This window comes from Pleurodeles waltl, chromosome 5 (genome assembly GCF_031143425.1).
Source record: "Pleurodeles waltl isolate 20211129_DDA chromosome 5, aPleWal1.hap1.20221129, whole genome shotgun sequence".
Classification (NCBI taxonomy): Eukaryota; Metazoa; Chordata; class Amphibia; order Caudata; family Salamandridae; genus Pleurodeles; species Pleurodeles waltl.
In genome coordinates this window covers 1,253,890,122-1,253,903,803 of record NC_090444.1, presented here as the reverse complement: position 1 = coordinate 1,253,903,803, position 13,682 = coordinate 1,253,890,122, and the positions used below count along the sequence as shown (strand labels likewise).

Genomic DNA, 13,682 nt, shown 5'->3' with positions numbered 1-13,682 from the left:
CCTGTCCATCACCACCCCAGGGTTGGTGCGTAGAGCTCCACAAGAGGGCCCCTGGATTCTGCCATTTTGAATCCAAGGTGAGCAGAGGCCCCTGGGAGCATCTGAGTGACCATGTCAGACAGATGACGTTGGAACCCCCTCCTGATAGGTGGTCACCTGGCTAGGTGACCAACCCCCCTTTCAGGGCTATTTAGTGTCTTCCTCTGTGGTGGGTCCTCTGATTCAGCTTGCAAGGTTCCAGCAGGACTTGTCTGCAACCTCTACTTCAACTTCTGGCAACTGGAACTGCGACTGGACCGTCCAGGATCCGACAATCTGCATTGACGACGAAGACTCTGCTTGCAACATTGTTTCTACAGCTCCTTCCTCCTTCTGCACCATTTCCCCGGCTGTGCATCCTCTGAGGGTGGCAAGTCTTCAGTCTGCATGAGAAGGAAGAAGGAAATTCCCTTGAAGTGGAGTCACTCCCCTGCTTCCACAGGCACCAACTGCAGCAACGGCCGGCTGCATGGATCTCCTCTCATCCTGAACTCTTTGGATCCTGCATCACGAGTATTGGTCTGGAGTAGTCCTCTCTGCCCTCTCTGCCAGCTATCCACCATTGGTGGAGGTAAGCCTTTGCCTTCCCACACAGGACAGTACCCCCGTGTACCGCTTATCATACAGCTACCAAGGCTTGATGGCATCTCCTCCAAGGGATCTTCAGGCTCCGTGCTTCTCCTGCGGCGTGGGACCCTTCTCCAGTTGTGCTGTGTGGGTTCCTCTTCCAGTCGCTCTTCTGTGAAGGCTGCCTTTTCTTCTGTGGACTCTCTGCCTTGCTGAGGGTCGCTTTAGGACTTCCAATACCCCCCCCACCCCCCAATGGGTTGAGTCCTCCTGGACCTTGCTGGTACCCGGCATATCCTCTTTTTATTCACTGTGTCTACTGCTTTAGCCAAGGCTTGTTGGTGGCTTTTTGACACCACTGACCGACTGCAATCATCTATCTGGCATGGGATTTCGACTGCATCCTCAGGGAACTCTTCACCGACTCCAGGGCTGCATTGCTGACCGTCTTCGCCCTACTGTCTACCAACTCCTGCAACCACAGATGGGTAGGTAGTGGCTCCTCCCCCAACTGGACGCTTCTGTGACTTTTGGACTTAGGGGCCAGAAGTAGCAAAGGGTTTTACCCATTCGTGTTCGTACATATGGCCCTTAGTCCCCTTCTTCCACAAGTCTTCCTCTTCAGGAATCCACAGCTGGTTTCTTGCAGTCATGTTTGGTGTTGCATTTTCTTCTTTTTCTTCCTTTTGGGTGATTTGGTAACAAATCTAGTAACTTATTCTTTTCCTCCTGGTCGCTAGGGGGCCATGTGATACTTACCTTTGGAGTTTCCTAGTACCCCCAGCTCCCCTCTACACATTCCACTTATCTAGGTGGGGGTCCTGTGTTTGCATTCCATTTTTTTAGTATATAGTTTGGGCTCCCCCTAGGGTCACTTTTGTCTAACTGCATTTGCTCTATTTTCTACCACTTTCTATGCCTATTGATGATACCTAGTGTATACATTTAGTGTGTTACTTAACTTCTATTAGAGCGTTGCCTTGCTAGTACTTTTTGCTGTTGTGTTTAGTTTTGTAATACTGAGTGTTTTCTTTCATGTCTGTTAAGTGATGTGTGACTACAGTGGTTTTGCATGAGCTTTGCATGTCTCCTAGATAAGCCTTGGCTTTCCCATCCATAGCTACCTCTAGAAAGCGAGGCTTCACCACACTAATAGGGCATACCTGGAATAAGGTGATAACACCACAGGTGCGCCAGACATTAGACCAGCTTCCTACACTTAGCCAATTGGCTATAGAGCCAATTTGACATACTAGTTTAAGGTTAAGGGCACAGGCACTAGGATCTGGTTTGGAGTCCTCCATTAACTCTGAGTTTAAAAACCAGCAGCATCAGTCCAAAAACTTGTGGGCAATCATACAAAAGTTGCATTGCCTTACAATACTGTTTTACTGCTCCTTCTGATTACTTTTGTGCAAGTATCATACTCTTTGAGTAACTGCCACTGGATGGGCAAAGTTTTCAGTGTTGTTTTCCCGGTTATGCTTTGTTTCTCAGTTGGATACTCCAGAGAACTGAGTGGGAGTAAACTTCCTATACATTGTTTGGGAAAGATGATTCACCCTGCCCTTGTACACCTTTTCACTTTGCTGTGTAATTTAGCTTCAATGAACTCAACAGTCTTGCAAGCCTGCTAGAGGTTTTAAATTTAGTGATATAGTGCAACATCAACATTGTTTTCTAATGTCAGTGTATAGTCAAAGTGAATGAGAATGGTTATGGTCTTAAAAACTTTAAATGGGCTTTGCTGTGGTTGGAGTAAGATTGTAGAATCCTTTTTGCTTGTGTTCTTTGTTGCAATCACAAATCTCTCTCCTTTTGTCAGTGTAGTGATATACCCCAGTGGTTCCTAGCCTGTGGTCCAGGGACCCTTGGAGGTCCGTAAAGCCTATTCAGGGGGTCAGCGACTGCTTAGAAAATAAAATAATAACAGACGTGTGTTTAAATAAAGAAGCAAAACGCTCAATTTGATGTTCTAAAGCGTTCTGTACATTTGAAGGAATTTGAAATTGGAGGCCAAAAATGAAGTTTGTATCCTCAGATTGGTTTGTGAGTGCAGTGCAGGTGCATTAAACAAAATACAGTATGGATTAAGAGTGGTGTCAGTTGAATTTAGTAATGCTCCAACCTTTCCATTCAATTTAAAATTTTGACTTTTTAAATTTGGTTTGTGATTAAATAGAATATTTCTTCATGTGTGTAGGAAGCTGGCTCTGTATATACTATATCAAAATGAGAAATGGTGTGCACAGAGTCCATGGGTTCCCCAACAGGCTTGACAGCGGCAATAATAGATAATACTAATGCTCTGTTTATGGTAGTGTGGTTGAGCAGTTAGGCTTATCAGAGGATAGTGTTAAGCATTTGTTGTACACACAAAAGCAACAAGTGAAAACACACATTCAATGCCAGTAGGTTTTTATATAGAAAAATATTTTGTTAATTTATTTCTAGAACCACAAGATTAATTTAGCAGGTAAGTACGTCAAGGTACTTTGCATAGTAATACTTAGGACCTTGAATAGATTTAATATTGTATACAGTTGTATTTAAAATGGCAAAACTATTTTAAAAGTGGACAGTGCAATTTTCAGCATTTTCTAGGGGAGGTAAGTAAAGCACTGCTTCGGAGGTAAGTACCACACTTAAAGGTTCAGTCTCTGGGGCATAGGTAGCCCACCGTTGGGGGTTCAAGGCAACAACAAACATCCAGCACCTGCAACACAGGGCCGGTCAGGTACAGAGGTCAAATAGGAGCCAAAATAACGTGGCTGCCTATGGAGACAGGGGGTACTCCGGTTCCAGTCTGCTTGCAAGTAAGTATCCGCGTTGTCGGAGGGCAGACCAGGGGGGTTTGGGAGAGTACTGGAGAGGCCCCAAGTAGGCACAAAAACCACACCCTCAGCGGCACGGAGGCGGCCAGGTGCAGTGTGCCAACAGGGCGTTGGGTTCGCAATAGAACTCCATGGAGGGACCGGGGGTCACTTAGGCCCTGCAGGCAGGGCACAGGGGGGCCTCTCGGGCAAGCCACCGACTGGGCAAGGGTGAGGGCCGCCTGCTGGTCTTTGATGCATTGGTGGTCGGTTTCTCACGGGCCTGGGGGTTGCGGGTGCAGTGCTTCTCCAGGCATCGGATGTCTTCGTCCCAGGTAGTCGCAGTCAGTGGGGTCTTGGGATTCCCTCTGCAGGAGTCGTCGGTAGGGTGCAGAGAGATCAGCCCAGGGCGGAGATGTGTTCGAAGTCGCCTAGGGGTCCTCTCTGGATAGTTGGTTTCTCTGGACATTGGCCGGGGGCGTCGGGTGCAGACTAGTTTGGCTCACGCTTCTGGAGTGAGGTGAGAGTCCCTTTAAAGTTGGTTTCTTGATGTTCTTTTTGGACAGGTCCGCTGTCCACAGGCGTTTCTTGGTCCTCAGTGATGCAGGCAATCCCCTGGAAGCTTTTCAGGGGTTGCTGGTCCTACAGAACGCGTTGCTTTTCTTCTTGCACCTTTCGAAGCAGGAGACGGGCTGGTAGGGCCAGGGCTGAGTCAGTTGGTGTCTCCTCCTCTTCTCTGCGGGTTTTTCAGCTCAGCAGTCCTTCTTCTTTCTTGAGGTCATCAGGAATCTGAAGAGCTGGGTTCAGGGTCGCCCCTAAAAAATACATTTAGGGGTGTGTTAGGGTCAGAGGGCAGTAGACAATGGCTACTGTCCCTAAGGGTGGCTACATCCTCCTTGTACCCACTCCCTCTGGGGAGGGGGGGAGCACACATCCCTATCCCTATTGGTCCAATCCTCAAAAGCAAGATGGAGGACTTCTCAAGGAGGGGGTCACTTCAGCTCTGGACACTTTAGGGGTGGTCCTTGCTGAGGGGGTGGTGACTCCTTTTTTTCTCATCCCTTCGGGCGTGCTTCCAAAAGTGGGGGCTCGTCTGGGGGGGGGCATCTCCACTAGCTGGAGTGCCCTGGGGCACTGTAACACCAGGCTTGAGGCTCACCGCCAGAAGTTACAGTTCCTACAATGGGAGGTGTGAAGCATCTCCACCCAGGACAAGCTTTATTTCTGACCACAGAGTGCACAAAGGCACTCACCCCATGTGGTCTGAAACTCATCTGGAATTGGCAGGCTGGCACAGACCAGTCAGCCTTGCACTAGCAGTTGGGCTATCATACAGGGGACATCTCTAAGATGCCCTCTGTGTGCATTTTTCAATAAATCCCACACTGGCATCAGTGTGGGTTTATGGTACTGAGAAGTTTGTTACCAAGCTTCCCAAAATTCAGTGTAGCCATTATGGTGCTGTGGAGTTCGTAATGACAGACACCCAGACCATATACTCAGTATGGCTACCCTGCACTTACAATGTCTACAAATTGACTTAGACACTGTAGGGACATAGTGCTCATGCAGCTATACCCTCGCCTGTGGTATAATGCACCCTGCCTTAGGGCTGTAAGGCCTGCTAGAGGGGTGACTTACCTATGCCATAGGCAGTGGTTTGTGGGCATGGCACTAGGGGAGTGCCATGTCGACTTTGTCTTTTCTCCCCACTAGCTGCAAAGCAGTGTACATGTACTGGGTGAGGGGGTCCCTGAGGGTGGCATAATACATGCTGCAGCCCATAGGGACCTTCCCTGGCCACAGGGCCCTTGGTACCATGGGTACCTTTTACAAGGGACTTAACTGTGTGCCAAGGCTGTGCCAATTGTGGAAGAAAAGGTACAGTTTAGGGAAAGACCACTGGTGCTGGTGCCTGATTAGCAGGGTCCCAGCACACTTACAGCCAAAGCTGGCATCAATACCAGGCACAAAGTGGGGGTGTTGGTGGGGTGACCATGCCAACAGTGGCATGTCCCTACAATGTGTGTGTATTGTTTGTGGTAAAAGCGTGTTTCTGTATTCTTTGTCTGTTGTTTTGTTTTACTGTTCAAATCATAAAAAATGCTTGTGCCAGGGTCGCTCGCTTCCAGTAATGATTCACTTTTGGTCCCTGCATTCCAATATTATTTAGTGGGTGTACCTAGGTTCTATTAATGATTCTGTGGGGGTCAATAGACTTTAAAAGATTAAAAACCACTGATCTTGGGCATGCAGAGGGGGAAGACAGTGTGGTAAGGTTGTTACATTCATACAGAATTATTCAATGTGTGCACAGGATACATACAGTATCTGCAGATTCTTGACCTTTAATTTCAGTCATCAGACTGAATCAGGAAGATTTTTCGGGAGCAGTACCCCTGTATGCCGGTAGATAGTGTAGATCAGCTCTGTCTATCACACCAAAACTGACATTGCAGTACCTATATAGGCACCACCCTTGCTCGCCGATGTCAGTTGTTTTCCTTCTGCACCAGAACTTGCACTGATCTGGAGAAGAGCTACCCCTCAGTCATATTTTGACTGGAATTATTCTGCATTTTATCAACTTTTTTTGAGGTTTTTCCTCTTGGTGTGTCAAGGATGTCATCCTGGAAGACTGGTTTTAAGCCCTGCATAGCTTGTCATTGACCAATGTCAGTGATGGATTTGCACCTCATCTGTCTGTGGTGTTTGAAGTGCAACCACAACCTAAAGGTGTGCTCCTATTGCCGGTCCTTGCATCTGAAGGCTTTGAGAGAGCAGTCCCTAAAGCTGATGGCGGCCTGGTACGTGACTCCGCGCAGGCCCCAGTCGAGGGGGAAGGACCCAGGGACCGGCGCAGAGCCCAAAGTTGACATTATCCCATTCCAGGTCCTTTTGGCGAGTGGGTAAGTTGAGGCACAAGAAGAGGAGCAAGATGTCATAGCAGTCTTCACCTTCTCTTTGTCTGTTGGCTGACCCGGCGAGTGAGCGTCTGCATTCTAAGCCTTGTTCCTTGGGAAGTGCATGTGGTCCAATTTCACTTTGCTTACGTTTTATGCACCCTCACATCCTTCTAAGGAAGAGGAGATACTCCTCTGTCTGGATGCAAAAAGAGCGTTGGCGTTCTTCCTTGACAGTACCCGAGAGTTCCGGGTGGATGACCAACTCTTTATGGGGTATGTGGGTGCGAAGAAAGGTCGGGCAGTGTAGAAGTGAACAATGTCTTGTTGGGTCGTGCCCTGCATCGAGATCTGCTATGCACTGTCCAAGAAGCAACCTCCTGAAGGTCTGAAAGCTCATTCCACCAGAGCTAAAGCGGTGACTACTCCGTAGGAATGCAAAGTTCCAGTCCGGGCACATCTGCCAAGAAGCAATGTGAACATCTCTCCACAAGTTTACCAAACATTATTGCCTGGACAGTCGGGTCCATAGGGAAGGGCACTTTGCCCCTTCTGTCTTGCAGTACTTTGTTGGAGACCCACCTCCAAGGATTGGGAATTGTATTTCTTGGGTATCTATTTCAAGGTAAGGAGTTTATAGCTAGAAGTCTCTATCCGATAAACCAGATACTTTACTTCGGTAACTCCTTATCTGGTAGAGAGTAAATCTATCTGCAGATTCTGTACCGACCCACCTATCCTCCCCGCAAACAGATTTCTTGGGACAGGGATGACCCCTTTCACAGCCCTACTTTTGACACACCAGTAGTCAGTGTTATTTATGGCTCCGCACTGCTGTCATGGATGATCGTGAAGAGAAAGTGATGTTGGCATGCTTTGGTGCGCCTATATAGGTAGCGCAATGTCACTTCTGTCATGGATGATAACGGACATGGAGCCAATCAGCGCCTTCTACCGGCGCAATAAAAATCTTCTGGAACCGGTGGGGTACGTGGGGAGAATTCAAAGGTTAGAAATATGCCTCTAGACCTAGTCTCTACCAGATGAGGCATTACCTTGTTTATTTACTTTAATTCACCTGTAATTCAAATCGTAGCTGCTAGCTGAGTTAATAGAAAACCCAGATCAACAAAACATTGTGAATAGCACTAGTTATTGCCAGTCTGCTTATTCAGATTTTAACAATGTGTGCTTAGGTTAGCTGAAAATGACTGCTAAATTGTGAAATTTATATTTGTTTATTTTATTTTTATGTTTTGTGAATTTGAAACTCTTATACAACCAATGTGGAAAACCATTCAAATATTAACCTCTGGAAAAACCTACTTGATGCCAGTAATGGTTGACATTTCTTAGTCCTAGGTCATTTTATTGCCTCTAAAATGCTTCATAAGTAAATCGGTCACTAATTTCCAGTACGTTTGTTGTAAGTAAGTTGAGGAAAGTGAAATATGTCTCGAAGCAGTAAACCAGATCTCTTCACTCTTCCTTATACTCTAATTCCTTTTCTTTGTTTGTTCTAATGATGATGCACCATTAATTATTACAGGCAGACCTCAATAGACCGTGGCAGTGCCTTTTGGAGAAAGTGGAGGAGTTTTTGAGTGCTCTCATTAGGGATAGTCTCCTTGCTACAGATATCTTTCCTGAAGATTGCGATGTGCTCCTGCGTGCTTGGAGTTCTTTCAGTCTACATTGTAAATCCAAATCGGTTGATGACTGCAGTCGAAATAACAGTGCAGATCTTTTGAACAAAGTTGAAGGAATTCTTGGACTTATCCACAGGATGAATAAAAAAACTAACTCCTTCTCAAAAACAGGTAGGTAGAGAGATGGGTAATGCTAAACCTGCATGGCTTGCCTGCCTCATGACAGTGTTGTACTTGAATAAGAGTTGTTTATCTTTGCTAGTTATGTCTGCTTGGGAGTTTGGTACATTGTGTATAAATATGTCTAACAGCTTGCATAAAAGCCTCCATTAACCATAAGATTAAGACAGCTTTGGTAGAACTCACTGTAGATTACCTAATGATATAGTAGTCGGTCTTGCTGTACACCTTTCCCTTTCTTTCTGTCCCTGTTGACTTTAACAATTCGAAAATAGTGAAAATATATGTGCAGTCAGAAGGAAACGTGCACGTTTATGTATATATAAATAGTTATTTGTGTATTCAGTTGCATATGAGAACATCAACGTGCTGCCCTTCTGGCATCTTTCTAGCAGTTAGCAAGTTTGCTTGCTCTAATTTCTAGAAACCTTTTTTTGTTGTAGTGAGCACTGAAAAGTTGTAGATAGTCTGATTTGATTGGAGGAGCCTAACATTGTCCAATCTTTTCTGTATATCTGTTTTGGGGATGTTGAGTTTCTCTTGTATAACCATCCTATTATGAGGGGGAAAACGTTATTGAACAGTGTTGCTTTCAAGTTAACGTTCTTAGTTCAGCTTTCTCAAGTCTTGGGTTTAGGTTGTTGCAGAGGTGGGCTTTTAAGGTGAAACATGTTTTCTCCTTGTTTGTTTTCTTGTTCTTATCTTAATTTGGGCTGCTTAAAGAGCCTGGCTGTGAAGGATCTGTTATAGCCTTGCATTCAGTATATTATTATCTTCTGCAAAAAAAAAAAAAAACTGATTCATCTTGGAGTGTGGGGATATGATTTTAAGGCAGAAAAGTATGTTGCTTGGAGTTGTGTCCTGGTATGAATAAGCGCTTTTTGGGCATAGGGTTATTTTTACACATTTTATTTTTGCCTTGTGTACTGGAAACAAAGCAGCTGGACTGTCACTGTCCATGTTTGGTCCCCTAGAGCATTTACACCCAGAATCTTAACATCTGCAATTATAGCCCACAACTGAAATCTGTTTTTTGTGTCTCATCTTCATCATAACTATTACCTACCCTTCAATAAAAGTAGTTTTCTTCTTCGTTTATTGACTGCTAGAAGTTTCCCTCGCATGCTCCCTGCTCCCAGGTTGAGCCCTTTATTTAACATTTGAGCCCTTCAGTTAAAACTCTTCATAAGTTAAAATTAATATTCGGACCAATTATGCATCCTGTGTTCTCCTACTTTGGTTTGTTAAAGTACCCCTGGTTTGTGATTTCTCCAAGGGGCCCGATACGATAGCCATTATGTGACAAGATTTCGATTTTAATGATAAATTGGAAACAAAGTGTGTGCTGGATAGTATATTTTTATTTAATATCATCCTTAAAAGGTTTGCTGTGCTAACGTCATTGTCTCTCCAACCTTTATAACTAGTCATTTTTTTAAGTGGTGCTCAATTTTTCGATTTTTCCAGTTTTCCAGTCTTCTGGAAGTTTGTTTGGTGAACATGTGTAAATCTATTTGTTCAACCTAGTGAGTCGCACATAATTGATAATTAGACAAAGCACTGCAGGTGGGACATTATGTAAACTGCAAGTTTTCTGAATGTTAATGAAAAATATTGATTAAAAAATTCAAAGTAGGATAAGAGAGGAATGGGTGACTAGTTTTTAATTACTGCGTAGTTGCATTGGAGGTCAGTCTATTAAACGAATATACTGTTATGTCGATTTTACTGTTCTATTTACTGAGTTACATAGTGTTTGTAGGTTTTCAAAAAATCTCTGCTAACGAGAATCAACAGCCTTTCAAGGGCTTGCAGTGTTTTTTCTGTGTGTAAATTGCACACATCACATTATTTGGAAAAAATAATGAACACAAAATTACTGAAGGAGGCTCCACATTTTTCAAATGTTTCAAAGAGTCTGAGTTTAGGAACAAGGGTTATTGTACCACTCTGTTTTGGATCCACAAACCAAGGTATCTCGAGGGCTTTTTTCCAGAATGTGCGTTAATTCTCACTGACTTACAAGTGTAGGCGAAATGTATAGGGAAAATCAGAAGTTAAAATTCAGATTGTTATTCTTATTATTAAATTCTTATTCTTATCGGGACAAGACGGTCCCAAAAACAGAATGTGGATTTTTTATTTTTTTTTGCTTTGAATTATATTGATTCTTGGAATGTTGGTAACTGCATTACTGGATCCAGGGGTCAACTGGCACTGAGGCAAAATTGAACAGTTCAAATATTTATGTAAACCAGACCCTGAGGCATTCCAGGGATGTGTGGCTTGTGTGAAGCTCTCTACCCTCTTACCCAGAATGCCTTACAGATTTCACTCAAGAGAAACCAGCAGGCAGTGAAACCATTCGCAGAACCTTTTCAGCACTGGTGCTGTCCAATCAGCGAGCAGGCTATGAGAGAGTGATCAGCAACACCAGACATGTCCCTAGTGGGGAATCAAATATTTCAAGATAAAAGGAATGAAAAGAAATACGTATAGAGACGAAAGGAAAGCAGCACACAAGGGATGGATGAACACATAGCGTCTGGGTAGAAGTTCTTTAGGGGAGGTAAGAAGAGAGATACAAAACAAATAAACTTTCATTTATTACAGAAAGAAAAAGAAGAAATAGGTCGCCTAAATTTGTGTTGGGGAAAAAAACAAGTCATCCAGTCAGAGGGATGGAAAAGACTTTGTACTCCAGGGGCGGGACAAAAAGAAGTGGGGAAGGCAAGCAAATGAATACGAAGCAAGGACATGATTTACAGTAGAGGCAACCAGCAGTGGGCTTGGTCTAATCTCACTAAGGTTTTGGTAAGCTCACAGTGTGTCCTTTGCAATCAGACAGTGTGTGCTGTTTAAGACCATATTAAAAAAAAAAAAAAAAAGCCCAAGCTTGCTTTCAGTCTACCGCAGGTCTTGCTGCAAACAAATAAAAACATACATACCGTATATGAATAGACATTTTTACTAATTAAAGTTTCAAGGAACAATATATTATTTAAAATACAAGTTTCTGATGATAGGTCTAACCTTCGATGGCACCAGACTGTGTTTGAAGATTTTATTCTTTAACAGTTGCCTCCTGCCTTTAAGTGACATCGGAGCCACAATATAGCCACCCCCCTACATGTCAGCATTACTTCCTTACTTTCAGCGCCTTCTGATACTGATCTGGAATTCGCCCCCTTGCTCCTGTCACCTGATAGAATTCCACCTTCCTTCAATAACCCCCACCTCAAAACCTCCCTGCCACTGTTGCAAAACTGTTTTAATTGTCGCCCAGGACAAGTGTAATGCTCAAAATGTGCACAGCCTGGAAACACTTGTTGTTTTGGCACCGACGTTTGGTGTTGTAAGAAAAGGGTGTTTAGGAAGGAACTGTAGGGAAAGATATCTGAAATAGAAATAATAAACTGGTAGCCAATCTGATCTTTACTTGGAGGTTACTCATAATTTACTTTCTCTCGACTGGCTAGAGTCATCACCAGAAAGGAAGTTATTTTCATGTTCACCTTTAGATCGACTCCCTCACCTAGAAGAGCATTTGGATTGTTGGAGGTTGTGCCAGCTGTAATAGAAATCCCCAGATTAACACACAAACATCTTAAATTAATTCCCTTACACAACAGTACTTTCCGATAACAATTGGGGAACCATAACATACCACAACTTAAGTCTTGTTTGCTGAAGGGTTCTTTTCAGCTTTCTTTTGACTAGATAATTATCCAGTGGTTCCAAACAAACCTAAAACCTTTTCTCGAACGTGCAGTCTAAATTCTGAAGGCCATGGCAGTCATTACACATAAATAATTGATTCAGGTGTCCAAACAATGGCTCAGTACTTCCTAGAATGATTAGTCAAACTTTCACTACAAAGTCACAAAATGCCCTTGCTTCTTTATTCGCCAGAACAAAATGACTTATTCTTTACTTGACAAAATTACCAAAAATATTATAAATGACAGGAACAATTCTGCACTCCTTACCTTGGGACCAAACCATTCCTATTGTACAACCCTGAAGCAGAGCAGATTTCTTTTCAAAGGAAAAGTGAGAGGCTTCCTGCAGGCTGTCTGCTGCTCGAGAAGCTTCCTGAAAAATACTCACTGGTGTCTGGTTGGGGACTTATTTATAATGGTGCCTTATGCAAGATGGCGGATGTGCTCTTGAAGCCAATAGAGTTTTGAAAAATGTAGTGCCTTTTGAAAGAAAAAGACAACAAGTAAACATAATGCCAGTTTGTAGGAAAGTGCCACTGTTGACATGGTTACCCCCCTAGTTTTTGCCTAGTGTTGATGCCAAATTTGATTGAAAGTGGGCTGGGACCCTGCTAACCAGGCCCCAGCTCCAGTGTTCTTCCCTAAAACTGTACCTTTGTTTCCACAATTGGCACAACCCTGGCACACAGTTAAATCCCTTGTAAAAGGTACCCATGGTACCAGGGCTCTGTGGTCAGGGGAGGTCTCTAAGGGCTGCAGCAGGTTTTATGACACCCTAGGGGACCCCTCACCAAGCACATACACACTGCCTTGAAGCTTGTGTGTGCTGATGAAGAGAAAAAGACCCTCGCAGGATGCCATGCCCACAAACCACTGCCTGTAGCATAGATAAATCACCCCTCTAGCAGGCCTTACAGCCCTAAGGCAGGGTGCACCATACCACAGGTGAGGGCATAGCTGCATGAGCAATATGACTCTACAGTGTCTAAGTCCATTCTTAAACATTGTACGTGCAGTGTAGCCATATTGAATATATGGTCTGGGAGTTTGTCATTATGAACTCCACAGCTCCATAATGGCTTCACTGATTACTAGAAGGTTTGGTATCAAACTTCTCAACACATTAAACCCACACTGATACCAGTGTGGGATTTATTGACAAATGCACCCAGAATACATCTTAGAGGTGCCCCCTGTATGTTATCCAAACTGCTAGTGTAGGACTGACCAGTCTGCGCCAGCCTGCCACTTTCAGATGAGTTTCTGACCACATGGGGTGAGTGCCTTTGTGCACTCTGTGGTCAGAAACAAAGCCTGTAGTGTGTGGAGGTGCTTCACACCTCCCCCCCCAACAGGAGCTGTAACACCTTGCGGTGAGCCTTAAAGGCTCAAGCCTCGGATTACAATGCCCCAGGGCACTCCAGCGAGTGGAGATGCCCACTCCCTGGACAAAGCTTCACTTTTGGTAGCAAGTCTGTGTGAAAATTAAGGAAAACATGGAGTGACCACCTCAGCCACAACCACCCCTAAGGTGTCCAGAGCTGAGGTGACCCCCTCCCTGCAGAATCCTCCATCTTGGTTTGGAAGACAGGGACCAACAGGGATAGGAATGTGCCCAGAATCTTCCCCCCCAGGAACTGTTTCTGAAGATTGTACTGTGTCCATTTTTATAACAGATAATTGCCAATATTTCAAAAACTGTATTGCTTACTGATTTGAACCAAAGTACTGTTGATACCTATGTGAAATCGAAACTTTTAAGTTACTTACCTGCAACTTGAATCTTGTTGTTCTAAAAATAAATTAAGA

At 44.2% G+C, this 13,682-nt stretch overlaps 1 protein-coding gene across 1 annotated transcript in view; it reads left to right on the top strand.

The window, feature by feature from the left end:
• Positions 1 to 13,682, top strand: part of MDN1 (midasin AAA ATPase 1) — a 1,740,009-nt gene that overhangs the window by 912,886 nt on the left and 813,441 nt on the right. The window contains exon 43 of the mRNA XM_069235499.1: positions 7,872 to 8,142. Coding sequence (XP_069091600.1) covers positions 7,872 to 8,142 — 271 coding nt within the window. The remainder of the gene's footprint in view (positions 1 to 7,871; positions 8,143 to 13,682) is intronic.